The sequence below is a fragment of the Aquila chrysaetos genome, chromosome 26 (assembly GCF_900496995.4).
Source record: "Aquila chrysaetos chrysaetos chromosome 26, bAquChr1.4, whole genome shotgun sequence".
Taxonomy (NCBI): domain Eukaryota; kingdom Metazoa; phylum Chordata; class Aves; order Accipitriformes; family Accipitridae; genus Aquila; species Aquila chrysaetos.
In genome coordinates, this window is record NC_044029.1 from 4,646,959 (window position 1) to 4,665,934 (window position 18,976).

At 43.1% G+C, this 18,976-nt stretch overlaps 1 protein-coding gene across 4 annotated transcripts in view; it reads right to left on the reverse strand.

Moving 5' to 3' along the window:
• Positions 1-3,912: 3,912 nt before the first annotated feature.
• Positions 3,913-18,976, reverse strand: part of CRADD (CASP2 and RIPK1 domain containing adaptor with death domain) — a 79,569-nt gene continuing 64,505 nt past the window's right edge. For all 4 annotated transcript variants that reach the window (XM_030002574.1, XM_041120528.1, XM_030002573.2 and 1 more), the window contains exon 3: positions 3,913-6,060. In XM_030002574.1, coding sequence (XP_029858434.1) covers positions 5,765-6,060 — 296 coding nt within the window. In that variant the 3' untranslated portion in view covers positions 3,913-5,764. The remainder of the gene's footprint in view (positions 6,061-18,976) is intronic.

Below are 18,976 nucleotides of genomic sequence, written 5' to 3' on the forward strand. Positions count from 1 at the left end.
CGGCCAAGGGCAACCGTCCCCGTCACGGGGCAAAACTCACTCTTACCAGCACTGAAATCAAACCAGGAAGCAAGCGCTGGATCAGCTCCGAACGGAAGAAAAAAAAGAGGCATTGTTAATCAGAAAATAACTCGTGACTCTGGAAACGTATCTTCAACTAGAAGCATTGCTGATGGGATCTGCGCTTGAGCAGCGCTGCCAGCTAAGGTGCTGTCCTGCCCTGAGCCTGTTCATGGAGGAGACTCTGTCACGCAGGAACAGGACTTTGGGCAGTTAAATATTACGCCTAGACACACATTCCTCGGGAAGGGCTACGACGGCACCCAAGGAGAGTAGTACTAACTAGCCAGCGAGTGAAAACAGCCTCTGAGCGTATGCTGGAAGGAGTTGTTAAGGAGGTCTCTGTGTGCCCTCTCTCTGTGAACGAGCTTGCTGGCGGTGTGGAGGAGGTCCGGGTGACATCCCGGCAAGCTGATGTCCTCTCTGCTTACACCACGAGAACGTTAACACCAGCCGTGGCAATTCACATTGCCCGCTTGGCCCTCTCGGGGTCTAAGGGGTTTGTCCCTCTTCTGGGCAGAGGGCCGTTCAGGTACTTGGCTCATTCAATCCTCTATGCCCTTTTCGAAGTCCGACAGCAAGGGCTGGTGCCGCGTAGGTCAGAAATGAAAGTCCTAAAGACAGAAGGAAGAAAACGCCTAGTTCGTTTTGCACAGACTGCCATTAGGTTGCATTTCTTTTGGGTTAATGTGGGTTTGGACCCTTGATCTCGAGGTGGAAAACTCCATGAATCTATTAACAATCTCCTGAGCGATCAAATCCCACCTCTTAGGGGATTATTCATATTCCAGAACTCAAAATGATCTCGGTTTTGGAAACATACCGATACCCTTTGCTGAATGGCTCCACTCCTCTGTTCTTTTTCCTTCCTCGTGACGCTGACTTTGAAGTGAATAGTGCAAAGTAGCACTTGAGGCAGTGAAAAGAGGACCCCATAACCTAGAGTGCTTACTACACCCACAAAACCCCCTTTCCTTTTTATTGCCCCAAATCCATAAAGACTGCTTTTCAAAGGGAGGTAGTAAAAGTACCACGCTTCAGCAGGTTCCAATTAAAGAAGGCCTAATCCAAAGCGCATTGAAGTTAATAAGAGACTTTTTGTCTCTTGGCTGTTGGGGCTTGGACCAGACATCAGTGTCAGAAATGGTATCTGTAACACGTGCAGACATTTTAATGCAGTCACTGCTGCAGGAGTGCCGGGAGTCCTCCTGTGCCATTATCAGCTCTACTGATCATTCAGCTCTCCCCAACAGCTTCAAAGGGAAATTGCCAATTCATCTTTTTTCACATCTAAAATGCGAGGTTCAGAAGTGAATTCTGCTAAAACACATACTTCTTTTTTTTAATCTGGAAAGATATTTCAAAGATATTTCCATTTCCGGCAAATGTTCCTTTTTCTCAGGAAATCAGTTAAAAAAGACCGTGAATTCAGGCCAAAAAAAGCCAAATCACTGGATTTATTTTTAGGTCTATTTATCAGGTGCTAGAAAGACACCTTGAAAGTCAAAATTCTTTTCATTTAGCAAAATCTGGACAAAGCTTTTGAATATTCATTGTAAATACACGAAGCTTTTTAGGGGCTGCCTTTTCAGCTCTACTTCTGCTATGCCTTGACATTAGTCTATGGCTATGGAGAATATGGAGGCTTATAAACAGATTAGCTCTCAGAGACCGTTTTTATTTCCAGTAAGAAACAAAATTGGCAGCACGACCACATTTAGCATCAGATGAGCATGCCTTTTATGTTCTTTGAATATAATGTGACTTTTTGTTTATTTTCCCAGCCTTTTGCAAAACGTTTTATTCCATAGATCAATGACTGTTGTAACACATGACTCAAGATGGAAATTTCCCCCACGTCATCTGGGAGAAGCGGCTCAAAGGCGACTGCATTTTCGTTTCAGTCTACGCTGCAGCCGCTGTTCAACGCGGCGTAAAGCCTCCTTGACGTGGTTCTGCCCTGAGGAGATCCCTCCTTTGTGATCATCCCTGCTGCTTGTACAGGTGCGAAGCAGTGCTCTTAGGCCATGCCTATTGCTATGCCGAGTCCGCCTGTACTTGCGGAGTACAAAACAGCTTTTATAAAGCCTACTTACCACTTAGGAGAGTTAAATGGGATCTCAAAGTCTCCTTTATAGACCAAGGAAGAAAATCAATGACTACTTTTTCCAAGGACAGAAGTTAAGCCATCCACTTCAGTGGAAGGTCCCCAGGGCCCACCTTTATGCTTTCCCCTCTCAGGGCTCCTAAACACCGCCACAAACAAACAGATAGCAATAATACCCTTTTCACTAGAAAGGCTTTTTCCACGTTGGTTAAGAAACCCAAACCCATCGGAGAGCAGTTGAGCAGTGGGAGAGGGACGAGTCCTTGCCGGGGTCTGTCCCCGGCCGCCAGCCGTGCCCCGTGCACCCGTCCTGGGGGGCACGGCGGGCAGGAGCCCCTGCGCAAGCCCCCCCCCCGTCGTCACCCAAACTGGTGGCGCAAGGGACTTTTGAGGAGAAGGGAGAGATGGGGAAATTCTCTCACCGAGTCGCCTCCCTCCTGAACAATACTCAAGTCGCAGGCTTGTCTACGAGTGCGATTTAAATACGTAACATTTGCTCACAAATTAGCCAGAGAAGAATAAACGTTTTAAGACCTTTTGGCTCTCCTAAGAGAGAATAAGAGGCCTTGCTATACGTCTGAAGAATTAAATTGTCTTAATTGCATCCTTGTGCAAAATAAAGCATTACATACAGAAGAAAAATATTTTTCAGGGGATGGAAAAATCCACTGGGTTAAAGGAATACTACTGTCAAATTAAATGTGTCTCTGCATTTGTGTAGTGCAAAAACAAGCTTTAATAAAACTGAAGAGTCTAATAGGAACATTTCCATGAATTTAAAAATAACAGCAATGGAAACAATCTCATAAAATAAGTAAACCTCTCCCTTCAATATTTGCAACTCAAGTATTACAGCATTAATTTAGGGCCTGGGAATGTGAAAGCAACTATAAATTACGAATCAAGTGCTTTGTTCTACAGTACGAGAGGCCAGGTTTTAAATTCCTTGTCTAGCCGTGGCTCCTGTAGTTTCAGTACTACTGCTGGGAGGCTGAGTTTAGCCCACCTAAAGACCAATCTAAATGGAGAAATTACCTGACATGATACTCACCCATCAGGTTTCCAGTGGCCCACAGTAGCTACACAGAGAGATACCTGACTGGTAAGGAAGGCTTCTTTGGTGTGACACTTCATACCTACTCCAGGCTGTTTTTCTTAACCGTTTCTTAACCGATTCTGAATAGATTAGTTATGGATAACCTGACATTGGTCTTACAAATTAAGAACGTGAAATGCAAAGTTCACCCAAAGAAGAAGGTACTAGGGCCCCGTGAGTGTGCCCATTCCACTGCTTTACTGCCCGGACCAGTTGCCTTCCCAGAGCACGGCGCTCATGCTGGGTTAACTGGGGATGACTCCCTTGGAGACCAGTCTGTTTTAAGACTTGGTCCATGCTGGCTTAGAACAAGATAAGGTACTTGCATTTATGTCACTGGGAGCCAGCTTCTTTCTCTAAATCATGTTTTGAGTAGTTTCTCCTGTTGCTCATCTCCAGCTTTTGTTCCTCCAGACTGCTGCCAAGGGCACTGCTTCGCCCCTCTTCCCTAACATGCAGACCACGCTCCTGCCCATCTCACTGGCAGAATTGCTTCAGAGCCCTCATCACACTCCCTACGCTGGGCTGCGCTCATATGACTTCGCCAAATGCCTGTACACCTGCTCTAGGATGGTTTTCAACCAAAAAAAGAATATGCTGGCATTAAAGCATCATGAAACAGAAAAATAAATAAATCCCAAGGCCTAAATTGATTTACATTGTTTATTTGGGATTTGTTGATAGACTTAAACTCTGTAAGTAGCCATAATAGGATATGATTAGTTAAGATCTGAGTGAGGTATAACAGGATCATGATTTACTGAAGGTCAGAACTGTATACAGAAGATTAAAACCAGAATACCAGCAGATTGATTTGGGACCTGCAGGAGCTGATCCTGCCAGGATATGTTTTCCTTTTCCATGCTTCTGGAAAACAAGGCAGACAGGATTTCCTTAAAATCTCTTTTTCCTAATTTCCCAAATGTCTTCCAAAATCTAGGTATAGGAAGAATTAAAAAAAAAAAAAAGGTAGTAAAGTTCATTCTTGCCCCAATAAAGACTTCTGACAAGGCTGTTAAGCTGTTAAATTATATGGGGCAGATCTTGTAGGACGGGAAGTTACTTGGCAATGACTCTGTAGATGAAACAGTCTACCATAACTTGCTCATAAATAGACCTGGAAACCCTGCATGCAAACTTTGTTCCTCATTTACTGCAAACTGCTCAGGGAGAATTAAAACATATTCTGCCTCTTATAATCAGGTCTCAGAGAGCAGCTGGTCACTTCCATCGCCTTTGGATACATACCCTGTGGACTGATCCCCACTCACCCAGCCAGCAAAAACCTCAGTGGTTTCTTCCAGCAGGAAAAAAATCTTGACAGGAGGGAAGGAGAAGAAAAGCCCAAGCTTCACTGTTCTTCTGGATAAAATCTAATCATCACTGGTGGTACAATTATAGCTGGCAAAGAACGGGGGACAGGAGCGCTGAAGCAGCCGTGTAGAAGTGTAGAAAGTGTAGAAAGTAAATGAGCCTGGTGGATGGCACAAGCTGGAAGGAGAGCAGTGGGGAGTTCATCCTGACCAGAAAGGACCCGCAAACTTCAGTACCCTGTTGGGCATGCGGTGGTCAGAGAAGGGTGCCTATGGACACTTGACCTAAGAGTAAAACTTCTGTGAAACAAGATTGCCTGGATCCAGAGCACAGTACAAAGACTCAGCGGGCACCAGGCTGTCTCCCAGTTTATTAGCGGAGACAAACACGGACAACTTAGAAGTTGTCTCATTTTTTAGGTCCTTTCTTGCTCTGTTTGCCTGTTCCTGCCTATCTTCTGGTCACTTTTCTACTGTGTGTCTTCCCTGAGAACTCCCTACCCGTGCTATGCTAAGAGATGGCACACACACACGGTGCCTGTCTCCTTACAGAAACCTACACCCATTAAATAGTAGTGGGAGAAATCCTCACAGGCACGCTAGGTTCCTGTTACTTCCACTTAGGGCCGGTTTCAAAGGCAGACTAAGGTGGCAGCCATCTATCCTAGCAAGAAACTGTATGTGCTAAAACTTATATAAATGTGAAATTAGCCACCTGCAAAACTGCTGTAAAATTGTTAAATTAGTAACAGTGATTATTCTCATTTCTTGCTGGGGTATCAGGGAACTAGTGTGGAACAGCAGTAAAAAAGGCTCCTACATAGTCCAGAAAATAGATTAAACCAAGTGTTGCTGCCGCAATGAAACCAGAAACCTTGCTGAACTCACTGCAGGGCCGCCTGCTTGCAAGGACTTTAAGTGTCACCCTATATCCCCACTGGAATAGTACAAAAGCGAACAGGAAAGAGTGATCCAGTTTTTAATGCCTGCTAAAAATTAATCTGGCATGAAAAGAATTACAAGTCACAAGATGCCACAGAAAACTGGAATGTTTAAGCTTAATAAAACCACAGTTCCCAACCCCATTTTTTTCCAGTTTGAGGCATCAGATCTTCAACGTACATTTTCATGAATCCTCTTTATTTAATTTAAAGAAGTACTTGAAAGCTCCCAATCAACAGCAAGGCTTCACTCAAGCATGTACTGTATCACAGAAGGATCCACTTCTTCTGCCATCAGACCGGCTTGCAGACTTTGGATTGTTGCTTTTTTCCCCAAACGCTGTCTCCACAGGACAAACGCAGCTACGATCTGTGACTGCAGGTTGTGAGGGTGATTGACTTTACATCGATAGATGTCAGTATGGGACAAACCCAAGCACAGAACTATATGCTCCCATTCGGGTCCCAGTCTCCTCGCAAGCTTGTTCAGCTGCTGATCCGTTGGTGAAGTCTTCAAAATACATGGTGCAATTTCAGTTATAGCTGTAAAAAACAAGAAAAAGAAAAAGAAAATGCATACATGTGTCACTAGGCAATGCTGCAAACATTAATGTAAGTCCTTGACAAAGGAGGGAATAAGCAGAGCTGAGGTGAAAGAATTAATTAATTAAAGAAACAGAATACACACTCACCCAGAAAAATTAATTACATAATCGACCAGAAGATTAATTAAAGGAAAACTAATGCTCAGTGGACCATACTAGGGAGCCTTGAGGTTTTGGGTGTCAATAATCCAGATATCAGAATTCTACTCCAAAGCCAAGACTTCCAAAAGTAATAGATTTTGGGGTGGTGAACAGGAAAGGGTTTCAAGGAACACGTTCCCAGCAGCCATCACCTTCTGAAAATCAATCTGCTTGCACCAGTATGATATAGTGACAGGTGACAAATATGGGACCAATAATACCTTATTACTCCTATTCTTTGGCTCTGTTTATACACTTCAGAAATAATTTTGGTTCCTTATTTATTAGGTATTACTCTATTTTTTTGCTGGGAGCTGTTCACAGGAAGTTCTTCTGTCTCCTGAGATGTTACTTACTCTCTGTGCCCTGTTATATATGGCAAACTCATCTGGAGACCAGCTTTGGGGGCTTTTCTTCTATTTGAATGAATCCTTAAGCATTGTTCAGGTGAACCCAAATGAACAGGGCATCAACACTTCCCCAATACAAATTATGCTTCCTTATCCCTCACCCCAGTTGTAGTAACGCTCCTGAAAACAGGCATGTATGTGCTAAAGCCCCATTCATCTGGCTTCCTTGAAGCTGTTTTCAGGAGAGGGCAAGGAAATCCCATGTTCTCTCAGAGATTTCCGCCCCATGTCCCTTAGCATTGCGCGCGTACCCAACATGCCCCAGAACACACTCTTCATCCGAGGAGACGATTAGCATCAAACCGGTACCTGACTCGCAGAGGACAGGATCAATACAGCTACCAAAACAGCTTTCAGAGTGTCCTGGTTTCAGCTGGGATAGAGTTAATTTTCTTTCTAGTAGCTGGTATAGTGCTATGTTTTGGGTTCAGGATGAGAAGAACGTTGATAACACACTGATGTTTTCAGTTGTTCCTGAGTAGGGTTTATACCAAGTCGAGAATTTTTCAGCTTCTCATGCCCAGCCAGCAAGAAAGCTGGAGGGGCACAAGGAGTTGGGAGGGGACACAGCCAGGGCAGTGACCCAAACTGGCCAAAGGGGTATTCCACACCATGTGATGTCATGCCCAGTATAGAAACTGGGGGGAGTTGGCCTGGGGGCTGGATCGCTGCTCAGGAACTAACTGGGCATCAGTCAGTGAGTGGTGAGCAATTGCATTATGCATCACTTGTTTTGTATATTCTAATTCTGTTATTATTATCATTACTATTATTATTATTATTATTTTCTTTCTCTTCTGTCCTATTAAACTGTCTTTATCTCAACCCATGAGTTTTACTTTTTTTTCCAATTCTCTCCCCCATCCCACTGGGTAGAGGGGAGTGAGCGAGCAGCTACGTGGTGCTGAGCTGCTGGCTGGGCTTAAACCATGACACAGAGGAAGCATTAAGGTAGCTGTAATTATCAGCGGTAAAAATCTCTCAGGGACTGAATCAAGTATTTCTTACAAACAAAAGTGATCTCTTCATGTATTCCCTATGGTAATCTGATCATTTAAAAAGAAAAGCATTAATACAAACAGTGTTAGTAGCAGAGTGAGAATACAGTGCTATTCAGAAATACGCTGTATGGGATCCATCTCATCTAACTACAGATAGCCCCTCCTGAACTAATTATACTAGGATTAATTATCGCTAAGGAGAGAAATAGGCTCTTCTAGAATACAATCCATGTCACTGGAAAGAAGATGTCTAAAATAATCAGATTAATTGCTCCTCTAAATGTGCACATTTCCCTCCCTTGACTATAAAAGGAGCGCTGGGTATAAGCTCAGATGTTGACATTGACGCCGTAAACACCCAGTGCTGGTGAAACGATTCTCTGCCTGTAAATTCAAACCACATACCAGTTGCTTTAAAAAGGTGCATTTAGAAAAGCAGCATAAGATATCTATAAAGCATATTTGCTCTTCAATACCCTTCGCGATCACAAGCTGAAATGAAGGATCAATGCAGCCTGCAATTGCTGCTCTACTTTTGTTGCTGAAGATACTGCGTCAAAACAGAGCAAAAATATCCCCAAGAAAATGCTAATTATAGCCTGTCAGTCTGAAGCAGCAGGCTCCCTACAGAAGAGCCGCTTTGCAAAATCTAATTTATAGCTCCAATATCATGCTCGCAGTCTCCACTACAGCAGAACAGCAACACTAGAAAGCACCACTCCTTCATTTTATCAAAAGTAATTGTTTTTGCATAGAATACCCAGAGCCTGCAAACGTTTGTACAATTTAAGCCCAATCATACATAAGTACTATACAAAGCTGCTTTGAGTAAAGGGAAAATTGCTTTCTGAAGAGTGTTTAGGTCCCTTTGATCTTTCTGTCTCCAGATTGCCAAAGGAACCTGGGGCAAGTGGCTGGTTCGGGGACAGGGCAGAGGTTGCAGGGCTCCTGAAGAAGGCTGAGCAGTACTGGTGGGGCTGCCCTATGCTGTCACATCACATGTGATACCAGCTCCACAGGTAAGTCAGGACGAGGGAGTGCCTTGCATGAATGCAAATATTTGAGAATAACTAAAATTTAAAATAAATATAGCTACTCTGTGCTGTTGCCAACACTACTTTTTGATATTAAACCCCATTGGCTTATAGTCAGCTACTAAGCATAAAGCAGTGTGCGCAAAGGAGCACTACCTGCCAGCCTGGGCTTTTTGCTCTCACACTGGAATTTTTATGCTTCATGTTCACTAGCAGAATGATTTTATGATGCTGAAATGTGATCAAGCAGGGAGGCCTAACAATAATACATGTCAGCTTGTCCATCCAGCCTTTGATATTAGGCAGATTTTTTTACTAGAACAAGTACCTTGCCTTCAGCCTGTTATCAGTCCTTTAATAAGAATAAGAATAAAACCCATCCAGGAAATCTTTTCATCTTACACTACCATCTGATTCTAATATGGATGTGGAAAATTCTGGGACAGAAGCCATATGTTAAATTTAAATTTAATACAAAGGACTGTTACTTTAGTTGCTGTGATAGCTCTTTTTCAGCTCTGATACAAAGTCACTGAGGAAAATCTGAACCAAGTATTACATGATGGGCAATATTATTTAGAGGTATAGAGAAATATTTAGTGAGATCTTTTAGTTATGCCAAATGCAAAATCACAAAAAGATTTGGATATGTACTAGGATTAATGCCACTCTTAATTTAATAAACATAATGGCATTTCAGGTGAAAGGGAAATGAGTTTTCTGTGCTCAGCACCCAAGCTGCTTTGAACACATTGCAAAAACATTACAGATGCCTCTTTTTAGTTATGTTTACTACAGACCCTCACTTACAATCTCCATTTGTCAGGAACTGCCTGGGGGACGTAATGAGATTAGAGCAAAAGTTTCAATTATGCAGATCCTGCAGTTGCATTTGAAAGATACGTTCAGGATACCGAGACCTCAATTTTGCAAAAAATGTGAAGCTCTTCTTGCTTTAGGTGGATTCGATCTGGAGGGGTACATGCTTATGCTAGGTATGTGCTTCGGCTTAGCAAAACGAGGACGGCACTGTTAAGACATGGGAAGAAGCAGGGTTTGGGGCACCACTGGAGGGTGTTGAGGGTTTCCCCGGAGAAGGCGATTCGCGGTGCCATCACCTCCAGTGAGCACAACAAGTGAAACACCGTGTTCTGCTGTAGACACGGTCTACGCCGCGAAGTGCCAGGGCTATGCGCTGTGGAGATGTAGAGGCTGAAGTCTCACTGCTCATGCTTAAGCCACCAAGTCCCTGAGGAATGGGGAGCCGACAGCTTTGTGCTGGGGAGCGAGCCAGCCTGGTGCAGAGTTGCTCTCCTGGGAGTGCCGGCCAGCTCGCTGGCACAGCGCTTGGGACCATGAAAATCCCCTTTCTCCAGGCAGGAGGTGGGGAGGACAATCTCCACCCTGGTTTTGGAGCAGAAACCGAGCCAGAGAAAGACCTGCAGCTGCTTCTATTTGAAGTTGCAGCACGAGGGAACGCAATTCTCCATGTCTACAGCTCTCGCTGGTCAAGGAAACTCATCCACCCTAAGCCTTTATCCTAGCTGTCCCAGTTAAAAACCAGGAATGTTGACAACTTCTGGCCTGTGTGTACATCTGTGCTTCCAGACCACTGCACAGCCCGGGAGATACGACGGTGCTGGTGAGTGTGGACGGGAAACAGAACTGGATATAAATAGACAGTGTCACAGACAAAACAGAGTAACCCAAATACCAGAGCTACATATGGGGTAAAGGCAGCCAGTCGCCACTTTTGCATTTCTTTTTCTTCAGGACCTCTCCAGCTTTAAGTAGGAGACTCCAAGAAGATATTGCAACAATTAGGGGGATTGAAAAGAAACTCACCCTGGCTCTGTCCCACTCGGCACAAGTGGGAGGATGCAAGATAAAGTCCAGTCAAAATGGGCTTTGAATCACTTAAAGACTTTTTTGTGCTTTTGCTTTTTCATCACCATCTCTAGGTGATGAAAAAAGCTGAGATCATCCCTTACGCTGTCTTGCGCCATGGGAAAATCTTTATCAGCATTGAGGAACCGACCTCCCGCTCTCCATGCTGCTGGAACGCAGTGGGGAGCAAGTGTGCTTGGCTCCAACAGAGGACACAACAGCAAAAAGTGCTGAGGCATTTTTGGTGATCTGCAAAGTACCCAGCTGATTCCTCAGGACTGCCGGCAGTCCAAAGTGCGTTACAGTTTTGTCTAAAGGACCCTTCTCCATCTAAGTATGACTTCTCTATACACAACCAAAAGCATCTGTTGGGAGTTTCAGGGAGCGTTCTTCGTTATGCAGTCAATACATTTCTACATGATGCAACACAAACCCAACTTTTTGGCTTTTGCTCTTTGCTGTGTAAAAGGGACTTTGATGGAAATGGCCCACCTCTTGTCTAATAACTATCTAATAAATCTGTCCCTTGGGAAAGGATGTTCTGGGGACCGGTCTTTGCTTCCAGCACTGCCTCTGTATTTTACCCATTTAAATGACCATGTACACACTCATTGGATAAGAAGACAGAAGCAGCCCTGAAAGAAGAGATGGGAATCCAGGTCTCTCTGAGCTGCACATCCTAACGCTGAGGCGCACAGTCATGCTCCTCTTCATTCCCTTTCTCTTGATAAATCATTCCAGAAAAAAATATAAAGATTTCCCTGGGAAGGGTCAAGAATGCTTCCCAGCCCCTAGAATGGAGCCTGGTGGAGAGAAAACTCACCTGGGAATCAAGGGGTATGGTGAAACAGAGCAAAATTGCATGCAAGAGCCCTTGGCAGAAACAGTGCTCAGCAAGTGCTCTAAGTTTAATGTTATCACATCAGAAACAGGTAGGTGATTCTGGGCTTCAGACCCTGCATAACTGGAATGGGACTGTAAAAAGGAGTAACTGCTCAGCCATGCATCTGGCCTCAGCATCTCCTACTGACAGGGGTACAGAGTCCTTCAGTCATCTGAACTCAAGTTGCTAACTATTCACTTGACCCTCTCACCAGATCCTGCTCATAATTTCTGAAGAGTTCAAAGCAAGCATTTCAGAGTCCTCTTTAATCATCTTTCCTGGCATCTGGAATGCAGTTCTTCCCTGAGAAGTGCTGAAGTTAGATCAAGCAGTTCCACAAGCAGCAAACCAAAGAAGCCTTGTGTCCCCCAGGTGTGAGTCCTACAGCTGACTCGTGCTTCAGGACTTCTCCAGCTGCTTATCGATTCTCAAGACACTCCTGAAATTTCTCCTCTCCACAACAGCTACTAGGCAGGCTTCTTGAAGTTGGCCAACAGGTTCAGAAGCTACTAGGGGTACATGCATACACGCAACAGCCCACAGAGGAGGAGCACACAGCCTTGGTTACTATAGGACATTACGCTAAAAGGGACTTTGAAGCTCCACAGAACCATCGTGGCTAACGTGCCAGCAGCCAGTGACATGTGGGGCACTTCAGCTAAAGGAAAACATATATAATAAAGAACCTAGTGCCAGGCTCTGCTTCCCTCCAGCCCCCTCGGAGCGCAGTGCACTTGTTCAACTAGCCTGAGCCACAGACCCAGCAGCGGGTACTGAACGGGCATCGTCATGGTTGCCAGACTGTGTGCTGTTTGTTTTGGCGGCTGTGTTATGTTCCAGAATTTATTTAATGACTGAATGTTACAATAGCAAACACCTTGCACATAACCAGGTATATTTGCTTTAAAGTGAAATCCCCTTGGCCTGAGCACAACAGTAGAAGTGGGTCATGAAGCAGAACAACACTTGGCGGATCAGGTTGGGACAGGCTTTCGAGAGCAGTGAGGTGGGGTTGCAGAACGTGAATTGGAAGGTAAGTATGTAATACTCCCACTAAGGGAGAGATCGGAGACTTCGGAGAGCTGCAGCCCCCCTTGAGCCACCAGAGATGCTGGATGAAAAGGAAAGCAGAGAGTAAGCACTTTGAGGGATCCCAGTGGGTGCTGTGGACCACTTAAGTCAAAGACCAGATCACGGTGGAGGTCCTGGTGAGAAGGGTGGAATAAACAGGAGGTGCTGGGTAACTGCAGGGGGTGGCTTGGCTCGATTTGTTAGAAAAGGGGTGGCAGTGGAGGTGACAGTGGACCTCCATTTGTACGGCTGCTCTACTGCTTTCTTGTTCTGCTGTTGTCTCCCAACCTTGTCCTAACAGGCGGAACTGCAGGCAAATGCCTGCCCTCTTCCTACAGCACATCCAAATTCATGAGCTCTAAGCCAACCTGTGGCAATGAATGACTGGAGTGCCAGATGGGAAAGTATCATGCTAGATATATGACACTTGGCAGGCCTGCACAGAGAATGCAGCGCTTACTCCCTCCTGTGCAAGTTAAAAATGATCGTGAAGCATTATAAGGTTATTTCATGGCCGCGAACTTTAGAAGGGTCTGATTCAGGACCCGTTTAAACACAAGAAACAAGCTCAAATCGCTAATCAGTGGAAAAAGTAGAACAGACTATCCAGAAACCAACCCCTACTACATAATTTGAGTGTTGTTTTTTTTCTTGTTGTCGTTGTTGCTAATTAAACACCAGACTGATTCAAAGGCTGGGAAGGGAACATTAGTGTTTTGCAACAGCTCCAAATAACCGTGCTCCAGGGAACATGGAAAAATATTTCTCTTTTATCACCATATACATATCTTTTCTATACATCTGCAAACAGCGTGGATCACGCAGCCCATCCAAAGTCTATTCAAAACCACCAGGTCCGCGTCCTGGTTTCAGTGGGTTTCAAAAAGTGTTTGACCAAGGAGCGGGAAAAATTGAACTGTAAATCCCGTACTATTTGAAGACAGATAGCTGACCCCATTATAGATATAAAAGTTAATATTTCATATAAAAGTCAATCCACTCAGATTAAAATAATTTACAGAAGAAGATGACAATAACTTGGAGTAGATGTATAGCCTTCTCCTGCTTTTAGCATGTGCGTAGCTGTTTCTCTGTCTCTCCTGCCAAACATGAGTGATGAGTTACACGGGTAGCTGCCAGGTGGAAGACTGTGGTAGCTGTTCCACTTATCTGTGCTGGTTCCCTCCTCCGTAGGCTTCTGTTCACTACCAAAGAGATGCCCACCTCCTTCATCCCATCTGAGGCTACCAGAGGCCACCATCTAACGATGACTGCCAAGCGTGCGCTGATCTCTGTTCTCTGCTTGGGAACTCCCGCTTCTTCCTCCCATAGAGCTGACTCAGCACAGGGAAATCCCAGTGATGGAAAACCTGCACCCTTGTAGGAACAACAGGCCCAGTTACCTTCCTAAGAATAAACACTATCATCTTCTCTAATGCAATCAAAATCAAATCTTGGTCAGTTAAAAACCCAGACTAAACTACAGAATGGAATCTGTACCATAAGCACATTAAAAGAAAAACACCTAAAACAAGGGTTTAGAAAGTGGCACATTTTTTTCAACTGACCGCATTACAGTAAAACAAATCTGACAGAGAATTTTATGTTCGTCTGCGTATATGCTGCACTTATGCTTCACAAATGCAGGACTGTAAAGTTTCTGTAGCTTGATAACTTCTGATCTGATGAATGCAAACGGTCATTAATGTAAAGAATATGCATGAATAAAACCAACCTCTGTCAATTAGTGATCATAAAACACTTACTTGTAAGCGTACTTCTATCATGGTAATTTACATTTTAATGTCTCGCAATTAAATTATGAAAGGCAGTAATCAAAATGAAAACAAATATGAAATAAATTTTTAAGACTGGCTGCATTCTTCCACATCGTGCTGGTTTTTATGGCTTGTATGAAAAGATAGGAGGTTCTCTGTCTTGTTTTAAATAAATTGGAATCTAATATTATGACAGCTGACATGCAGAATAAATTATGGCCATGATCCCGTGATAATCAAACCTATAGCAACTTTAAACGGTCTCCCTTAAATGAAGCAGAATCCACCCACAGTACCAAATTCAGCTCCTTCCTGCCAAAAGCTTGCTGGGACTCAGCATTACTGGTGTAATTAAAAAGTACATGTATCTTCATTTGCTGGCTATCTCTTCTCCTGTGTGAGCTCTAAAGCATCACGCTTTGTGACATTAAATACATTTTGGGTATTAGGGTAGGAAAAAAAGACAGTATAAAATTTTGTAAATCTACAGGCAATTCAAGAACGCAGATGTTTCTATTTTGGTTCATTCCCAGCAGCTAATTTGTATATTCTTTATCACTTGCTAATGACTGCCTAGTAGCTGCAGATGTGGCAGTAGACTGCTAAAACCTGAAACATAAACGTTTAGCTTTCATGACGAAAGTTTTCACTTGTATTCCCACTATTTAGTTCCAGTAGCTATGCAGTTTTCCTGAACCTTTTTTAATCTGTTTTACAGGTTTTACACCTCCACAGATCTCTGCTGTACTGATGGCCTTCAGTATTAATCCATGTTAAACTGACAGAGAAGTCCCTAAATAAATTCATGCTGTCTGAAGTTTTCACCCTTTTCAAGCCATAGGGAGTACTCCCTGGGTTTAAGGAGTTGAAAGAGATTGGGTTTTCACTTCATTTGCTTTTTATTGGGAAGAGCAGGGAGGAAGTTTCAGCAGTTAATAGTGTGGATGTTATTCTGTTTCCCATGCAAAAAATTAATTACAATGCCACCTAGTATTTCTCTGCTGTTGCTGTTGCATACCATGAAATCAAATAATTAATTTCATAAATAAAATGGCGACTGCAGATGCATGCAAGGAAAAGAATACCTATGCAAAGAAAACACAAACATAACATACTATAATATCTGCTCTCTTGTCAAGCAGGATTACGCTACATTACAGACAGGATTGGACTTAATCATACTGTGTTTTTATACTTTTTTATTTTCAGCAGCATTTGATGCTGCTGTAGGTCCTGAAGTGGAAGTAAAATTTGCTTGATATTTCCTATGGATTTCTGTATTGTTGTAGGTAAATAAGCTGTATGCATCAGCACTGAAGCCACAGCTAACAACGGCATCCTTGCAGTGATACCTTTGGTACAAATGTATGAACAGGTTCAGCATGCAGCATTACACTAAGGGGAAAAAAAAATCTACTCAGTTGGGAGGTTCTGAGAAACACCTGAACTTTTAGGAATTATTTGGACAAACTGCTTAAATACAGATACTGAACATTCAGACCTTGGCCAAAGATTTTTTTTCCAAATGAACAAATACGACTTGAAAAGTTATATGGAAAGAAGACGTATGATCATTTTTTTGAAAGGCAGGTGCCACTAGTTGTTAGACAGCACAAAGGTATCTGATAGCCTGAGAGAGGAGAGATGAGAGTCTCTGGTTTGCATGCCAGCAGTCACACCAAGAGTTAACTCTAGAAACAACGCTGAAAATCTAATTCTGAAGTATGGCAGCGGCTTACTGTATACTTTTGAATGCTCTGCAGTTCTTAGTGAATTCAGTGGAGTTTGATAATATGACACTTTCAACCATTAATTATTGGTCTGAAGCACACAGAGCCATCCTTTCCCTCAGTCAAGTTTCTCCTCCATGCTATCACAAATAATAATTAACAATCAGCTGATGGTTGTATGAAGTCATGACGATCATAAAGCACATTCATATTTGCAGTAGACTTCTCATGGTTTCATAGGATGCAAATGCCTACCCGGGTGGGCCAGGCAGCTCTGACAGAGTAATTCACCCACTCTAAGTGCAAAACAAAGATAAGGGGAGCAATTAATGATTATTTTGTCAGCTAGGTGACAAACTCATCGCGCAACTTTTGTCAGGGGATTGGAAGTTCACTTCTTTCGACAGACGCTACTTGAATGCTTATTTCAAATAGCCTGAGCTGTCTTTCAAAGAGCTGAGGCAAGTGTTAATCCTCCTGTTCCTTTGCGTGCAAGAATCACAGCAGACTCCTCAGGCTTTTTATCTGCCGAGTACAATAAGTGAGTAAATTTTTTTACCAGCAACTTTCCTACCGAGAAATCTTTCTAAAGGCTGCAGCTTTTCAACAATAAAATCATGTGCTTGGACTTTACTATCGGTGTTCCTTTCACGCAACAACAAAAATCATACTGCCAGTACGAAGGACTGTTTTCTTATATAACACAACTAATCATACATGTTTCCCTTACAGGACTTAAACCAAGTATGACACCAACCCATTATATTTAGCCTTGATAAAACTGTTCATTCCTCCTAGAGATTTTTTTTCTTCAAGTTGGCTCTTCTTTTTGCTTTGGCTCGAGTAGTTAGAAATATCAGAACCGAAGATCTGCGCAACAGATGGAGCTCGGTTGAGAAGAATGCCTTTGGCTGGTGAGGATCTTTGCCTGGCAGGTGTCAAACCAAAATTAATACTGCACATATTATGCTTTACCGAGTTTCAGATTTTAGCGAAGTGAGACTGCGTTCCTTTCTGACCACAAACATATATTAATAGAACGAGCCATGCAGAGCAAGCTAAAACAGTACTATCATTATGCTGAATCCTCCACTGCTTGGCATTTTATTTAATCATTTACACCCATGCAAAGCAAGTAAACAAAATGCAACGGGTTAGGTTAGTGTCTCTTTACAGACATTTTGCTCAGGTGTAAAAGGCTTCACAAAATGCCATAAGCAACATGGACTTAGACTCCTCCTGCTTTCTTTTTTTTCCTCCTTTTCTTGCGTCAGTGCCTTAAAGGCTTATGAACTTTAGTAGACTTTTCGACATGTCAAAATCCACAGGAAAAAACAGGTACTGGTACTAAAATACACTGCTCAGCTACAGTCGGTCGCTACGCCTGGCTTGCCAAGTACGATGCAACAGCCTGAGTCAGAAGGCAGGACTTTCCATAGGTGTCGGAAGGAGAGCTTCAGGTGGCATCATCTGCTCCTCTCCATTTCCAGACTCGTGTGACGCTTAGCATCGCAACCAGCCCTCTCAAGGGCCAAGTCACTTGAAGATCTGAAAGAAAGCGATTTGGAATCTCACGGCTGTCTGACAGATTGTTACTGTCCAAAAGCAATTTTAGCTGACCAATAGGGTAGTAATTTTAGAAGGTCACAGCCACAGGACTTTTAATTATCTGTAAAGCAAATGTGAGATTATATCTGTGTGTGTATACATATATATACACACAGACATTTTCAAAATCGTAATAAAAAGCATGAAAGTCTTCGATATCTGCCAGTCAAATTAATCCCCTTTTTGATTTCATTGTCACAAATTCAGGTTAGGGAACTGTCACGCCACCCTGCGAGAAAAAGGATGAAAATGGGAGCACGGGTGAAGTCATTTCATAAACAGAGGTCCTAATTCACAGAGCACTTTACACTGCCACGGGTTTGATGAGTACTCCTTTCCCCTCTGAGTCAGCACTGACCTAACATCCCGCGCAACGCGCTCACCGGCGTGGCTCGTGGCTGCCCTGTGACATGGCTTGTACCGGCTGACGCGGCACGCTGACCAGCTGCAGTCATTAGAGATCCCAAGACACTACTGAAAGTAATAAGGTGACTCACAGCTGCAGGCTTGCGCTTGAAGGCTGCGGACCCAATTAGTCTTTTACTCACTCAGGAACAGTATTTTGCCAAAGCAACTGAAGCAAGTTCAAAATCAAACAAGCTATTAGCAAACATTTGTATTACTTACGGTATTTGTAGAAGATATATGCTAGTATTAGTGGGACAATTCATATGCAAAACCTAAACATCTATCTTTTGCTTAAATAATTAATTTTCATGTCTCGTGCATACAGAACAATGTTTTCCCTCATAGTTTTGTAGTCTACTAGCTGCCAGATTTTGATCCAGAATTGAAATTTCAGTCATTTTGGCTTTCGTACATAGTAAATCAGAAATAAAAATGTTTTAACATCAAAATGAAAACGCTGGAAGATCAGACAGACCATAAAAGATTTGTTTTACTTGGTTTGGGATTTTTACACAGCTATGCCTAACCTAAGTAAGACTGAAACAAAACCAAAAGGCAAAACAAACAACTAGACAAATCTGTTCCATCCAAGAGATGCAGAAATACAAATGATGCTTGTGTCCCTGGGGGAGCCAAATCCGAAATCCTGCTACAAACAAGAGAGAAGGGCTGTTATTTCCTCGACAACTGTTCCTGACATCACAGCCACCTCCTAGAGGTAACAATGGAAAAGCAATCTTAAAAAAGGATTTTTTTTTCGTTAAGTAAACATCTATTTAGTTCTACAAACTCAGAAACAAAGAGATAGTGGGTGGTTTTTTATAATGCTGAAAATTTTAGTGCCAGAACTGTAAACATGAACATCTTTCTCCTCCTTCCTTCTTCACGTGTAACTGCTATGCG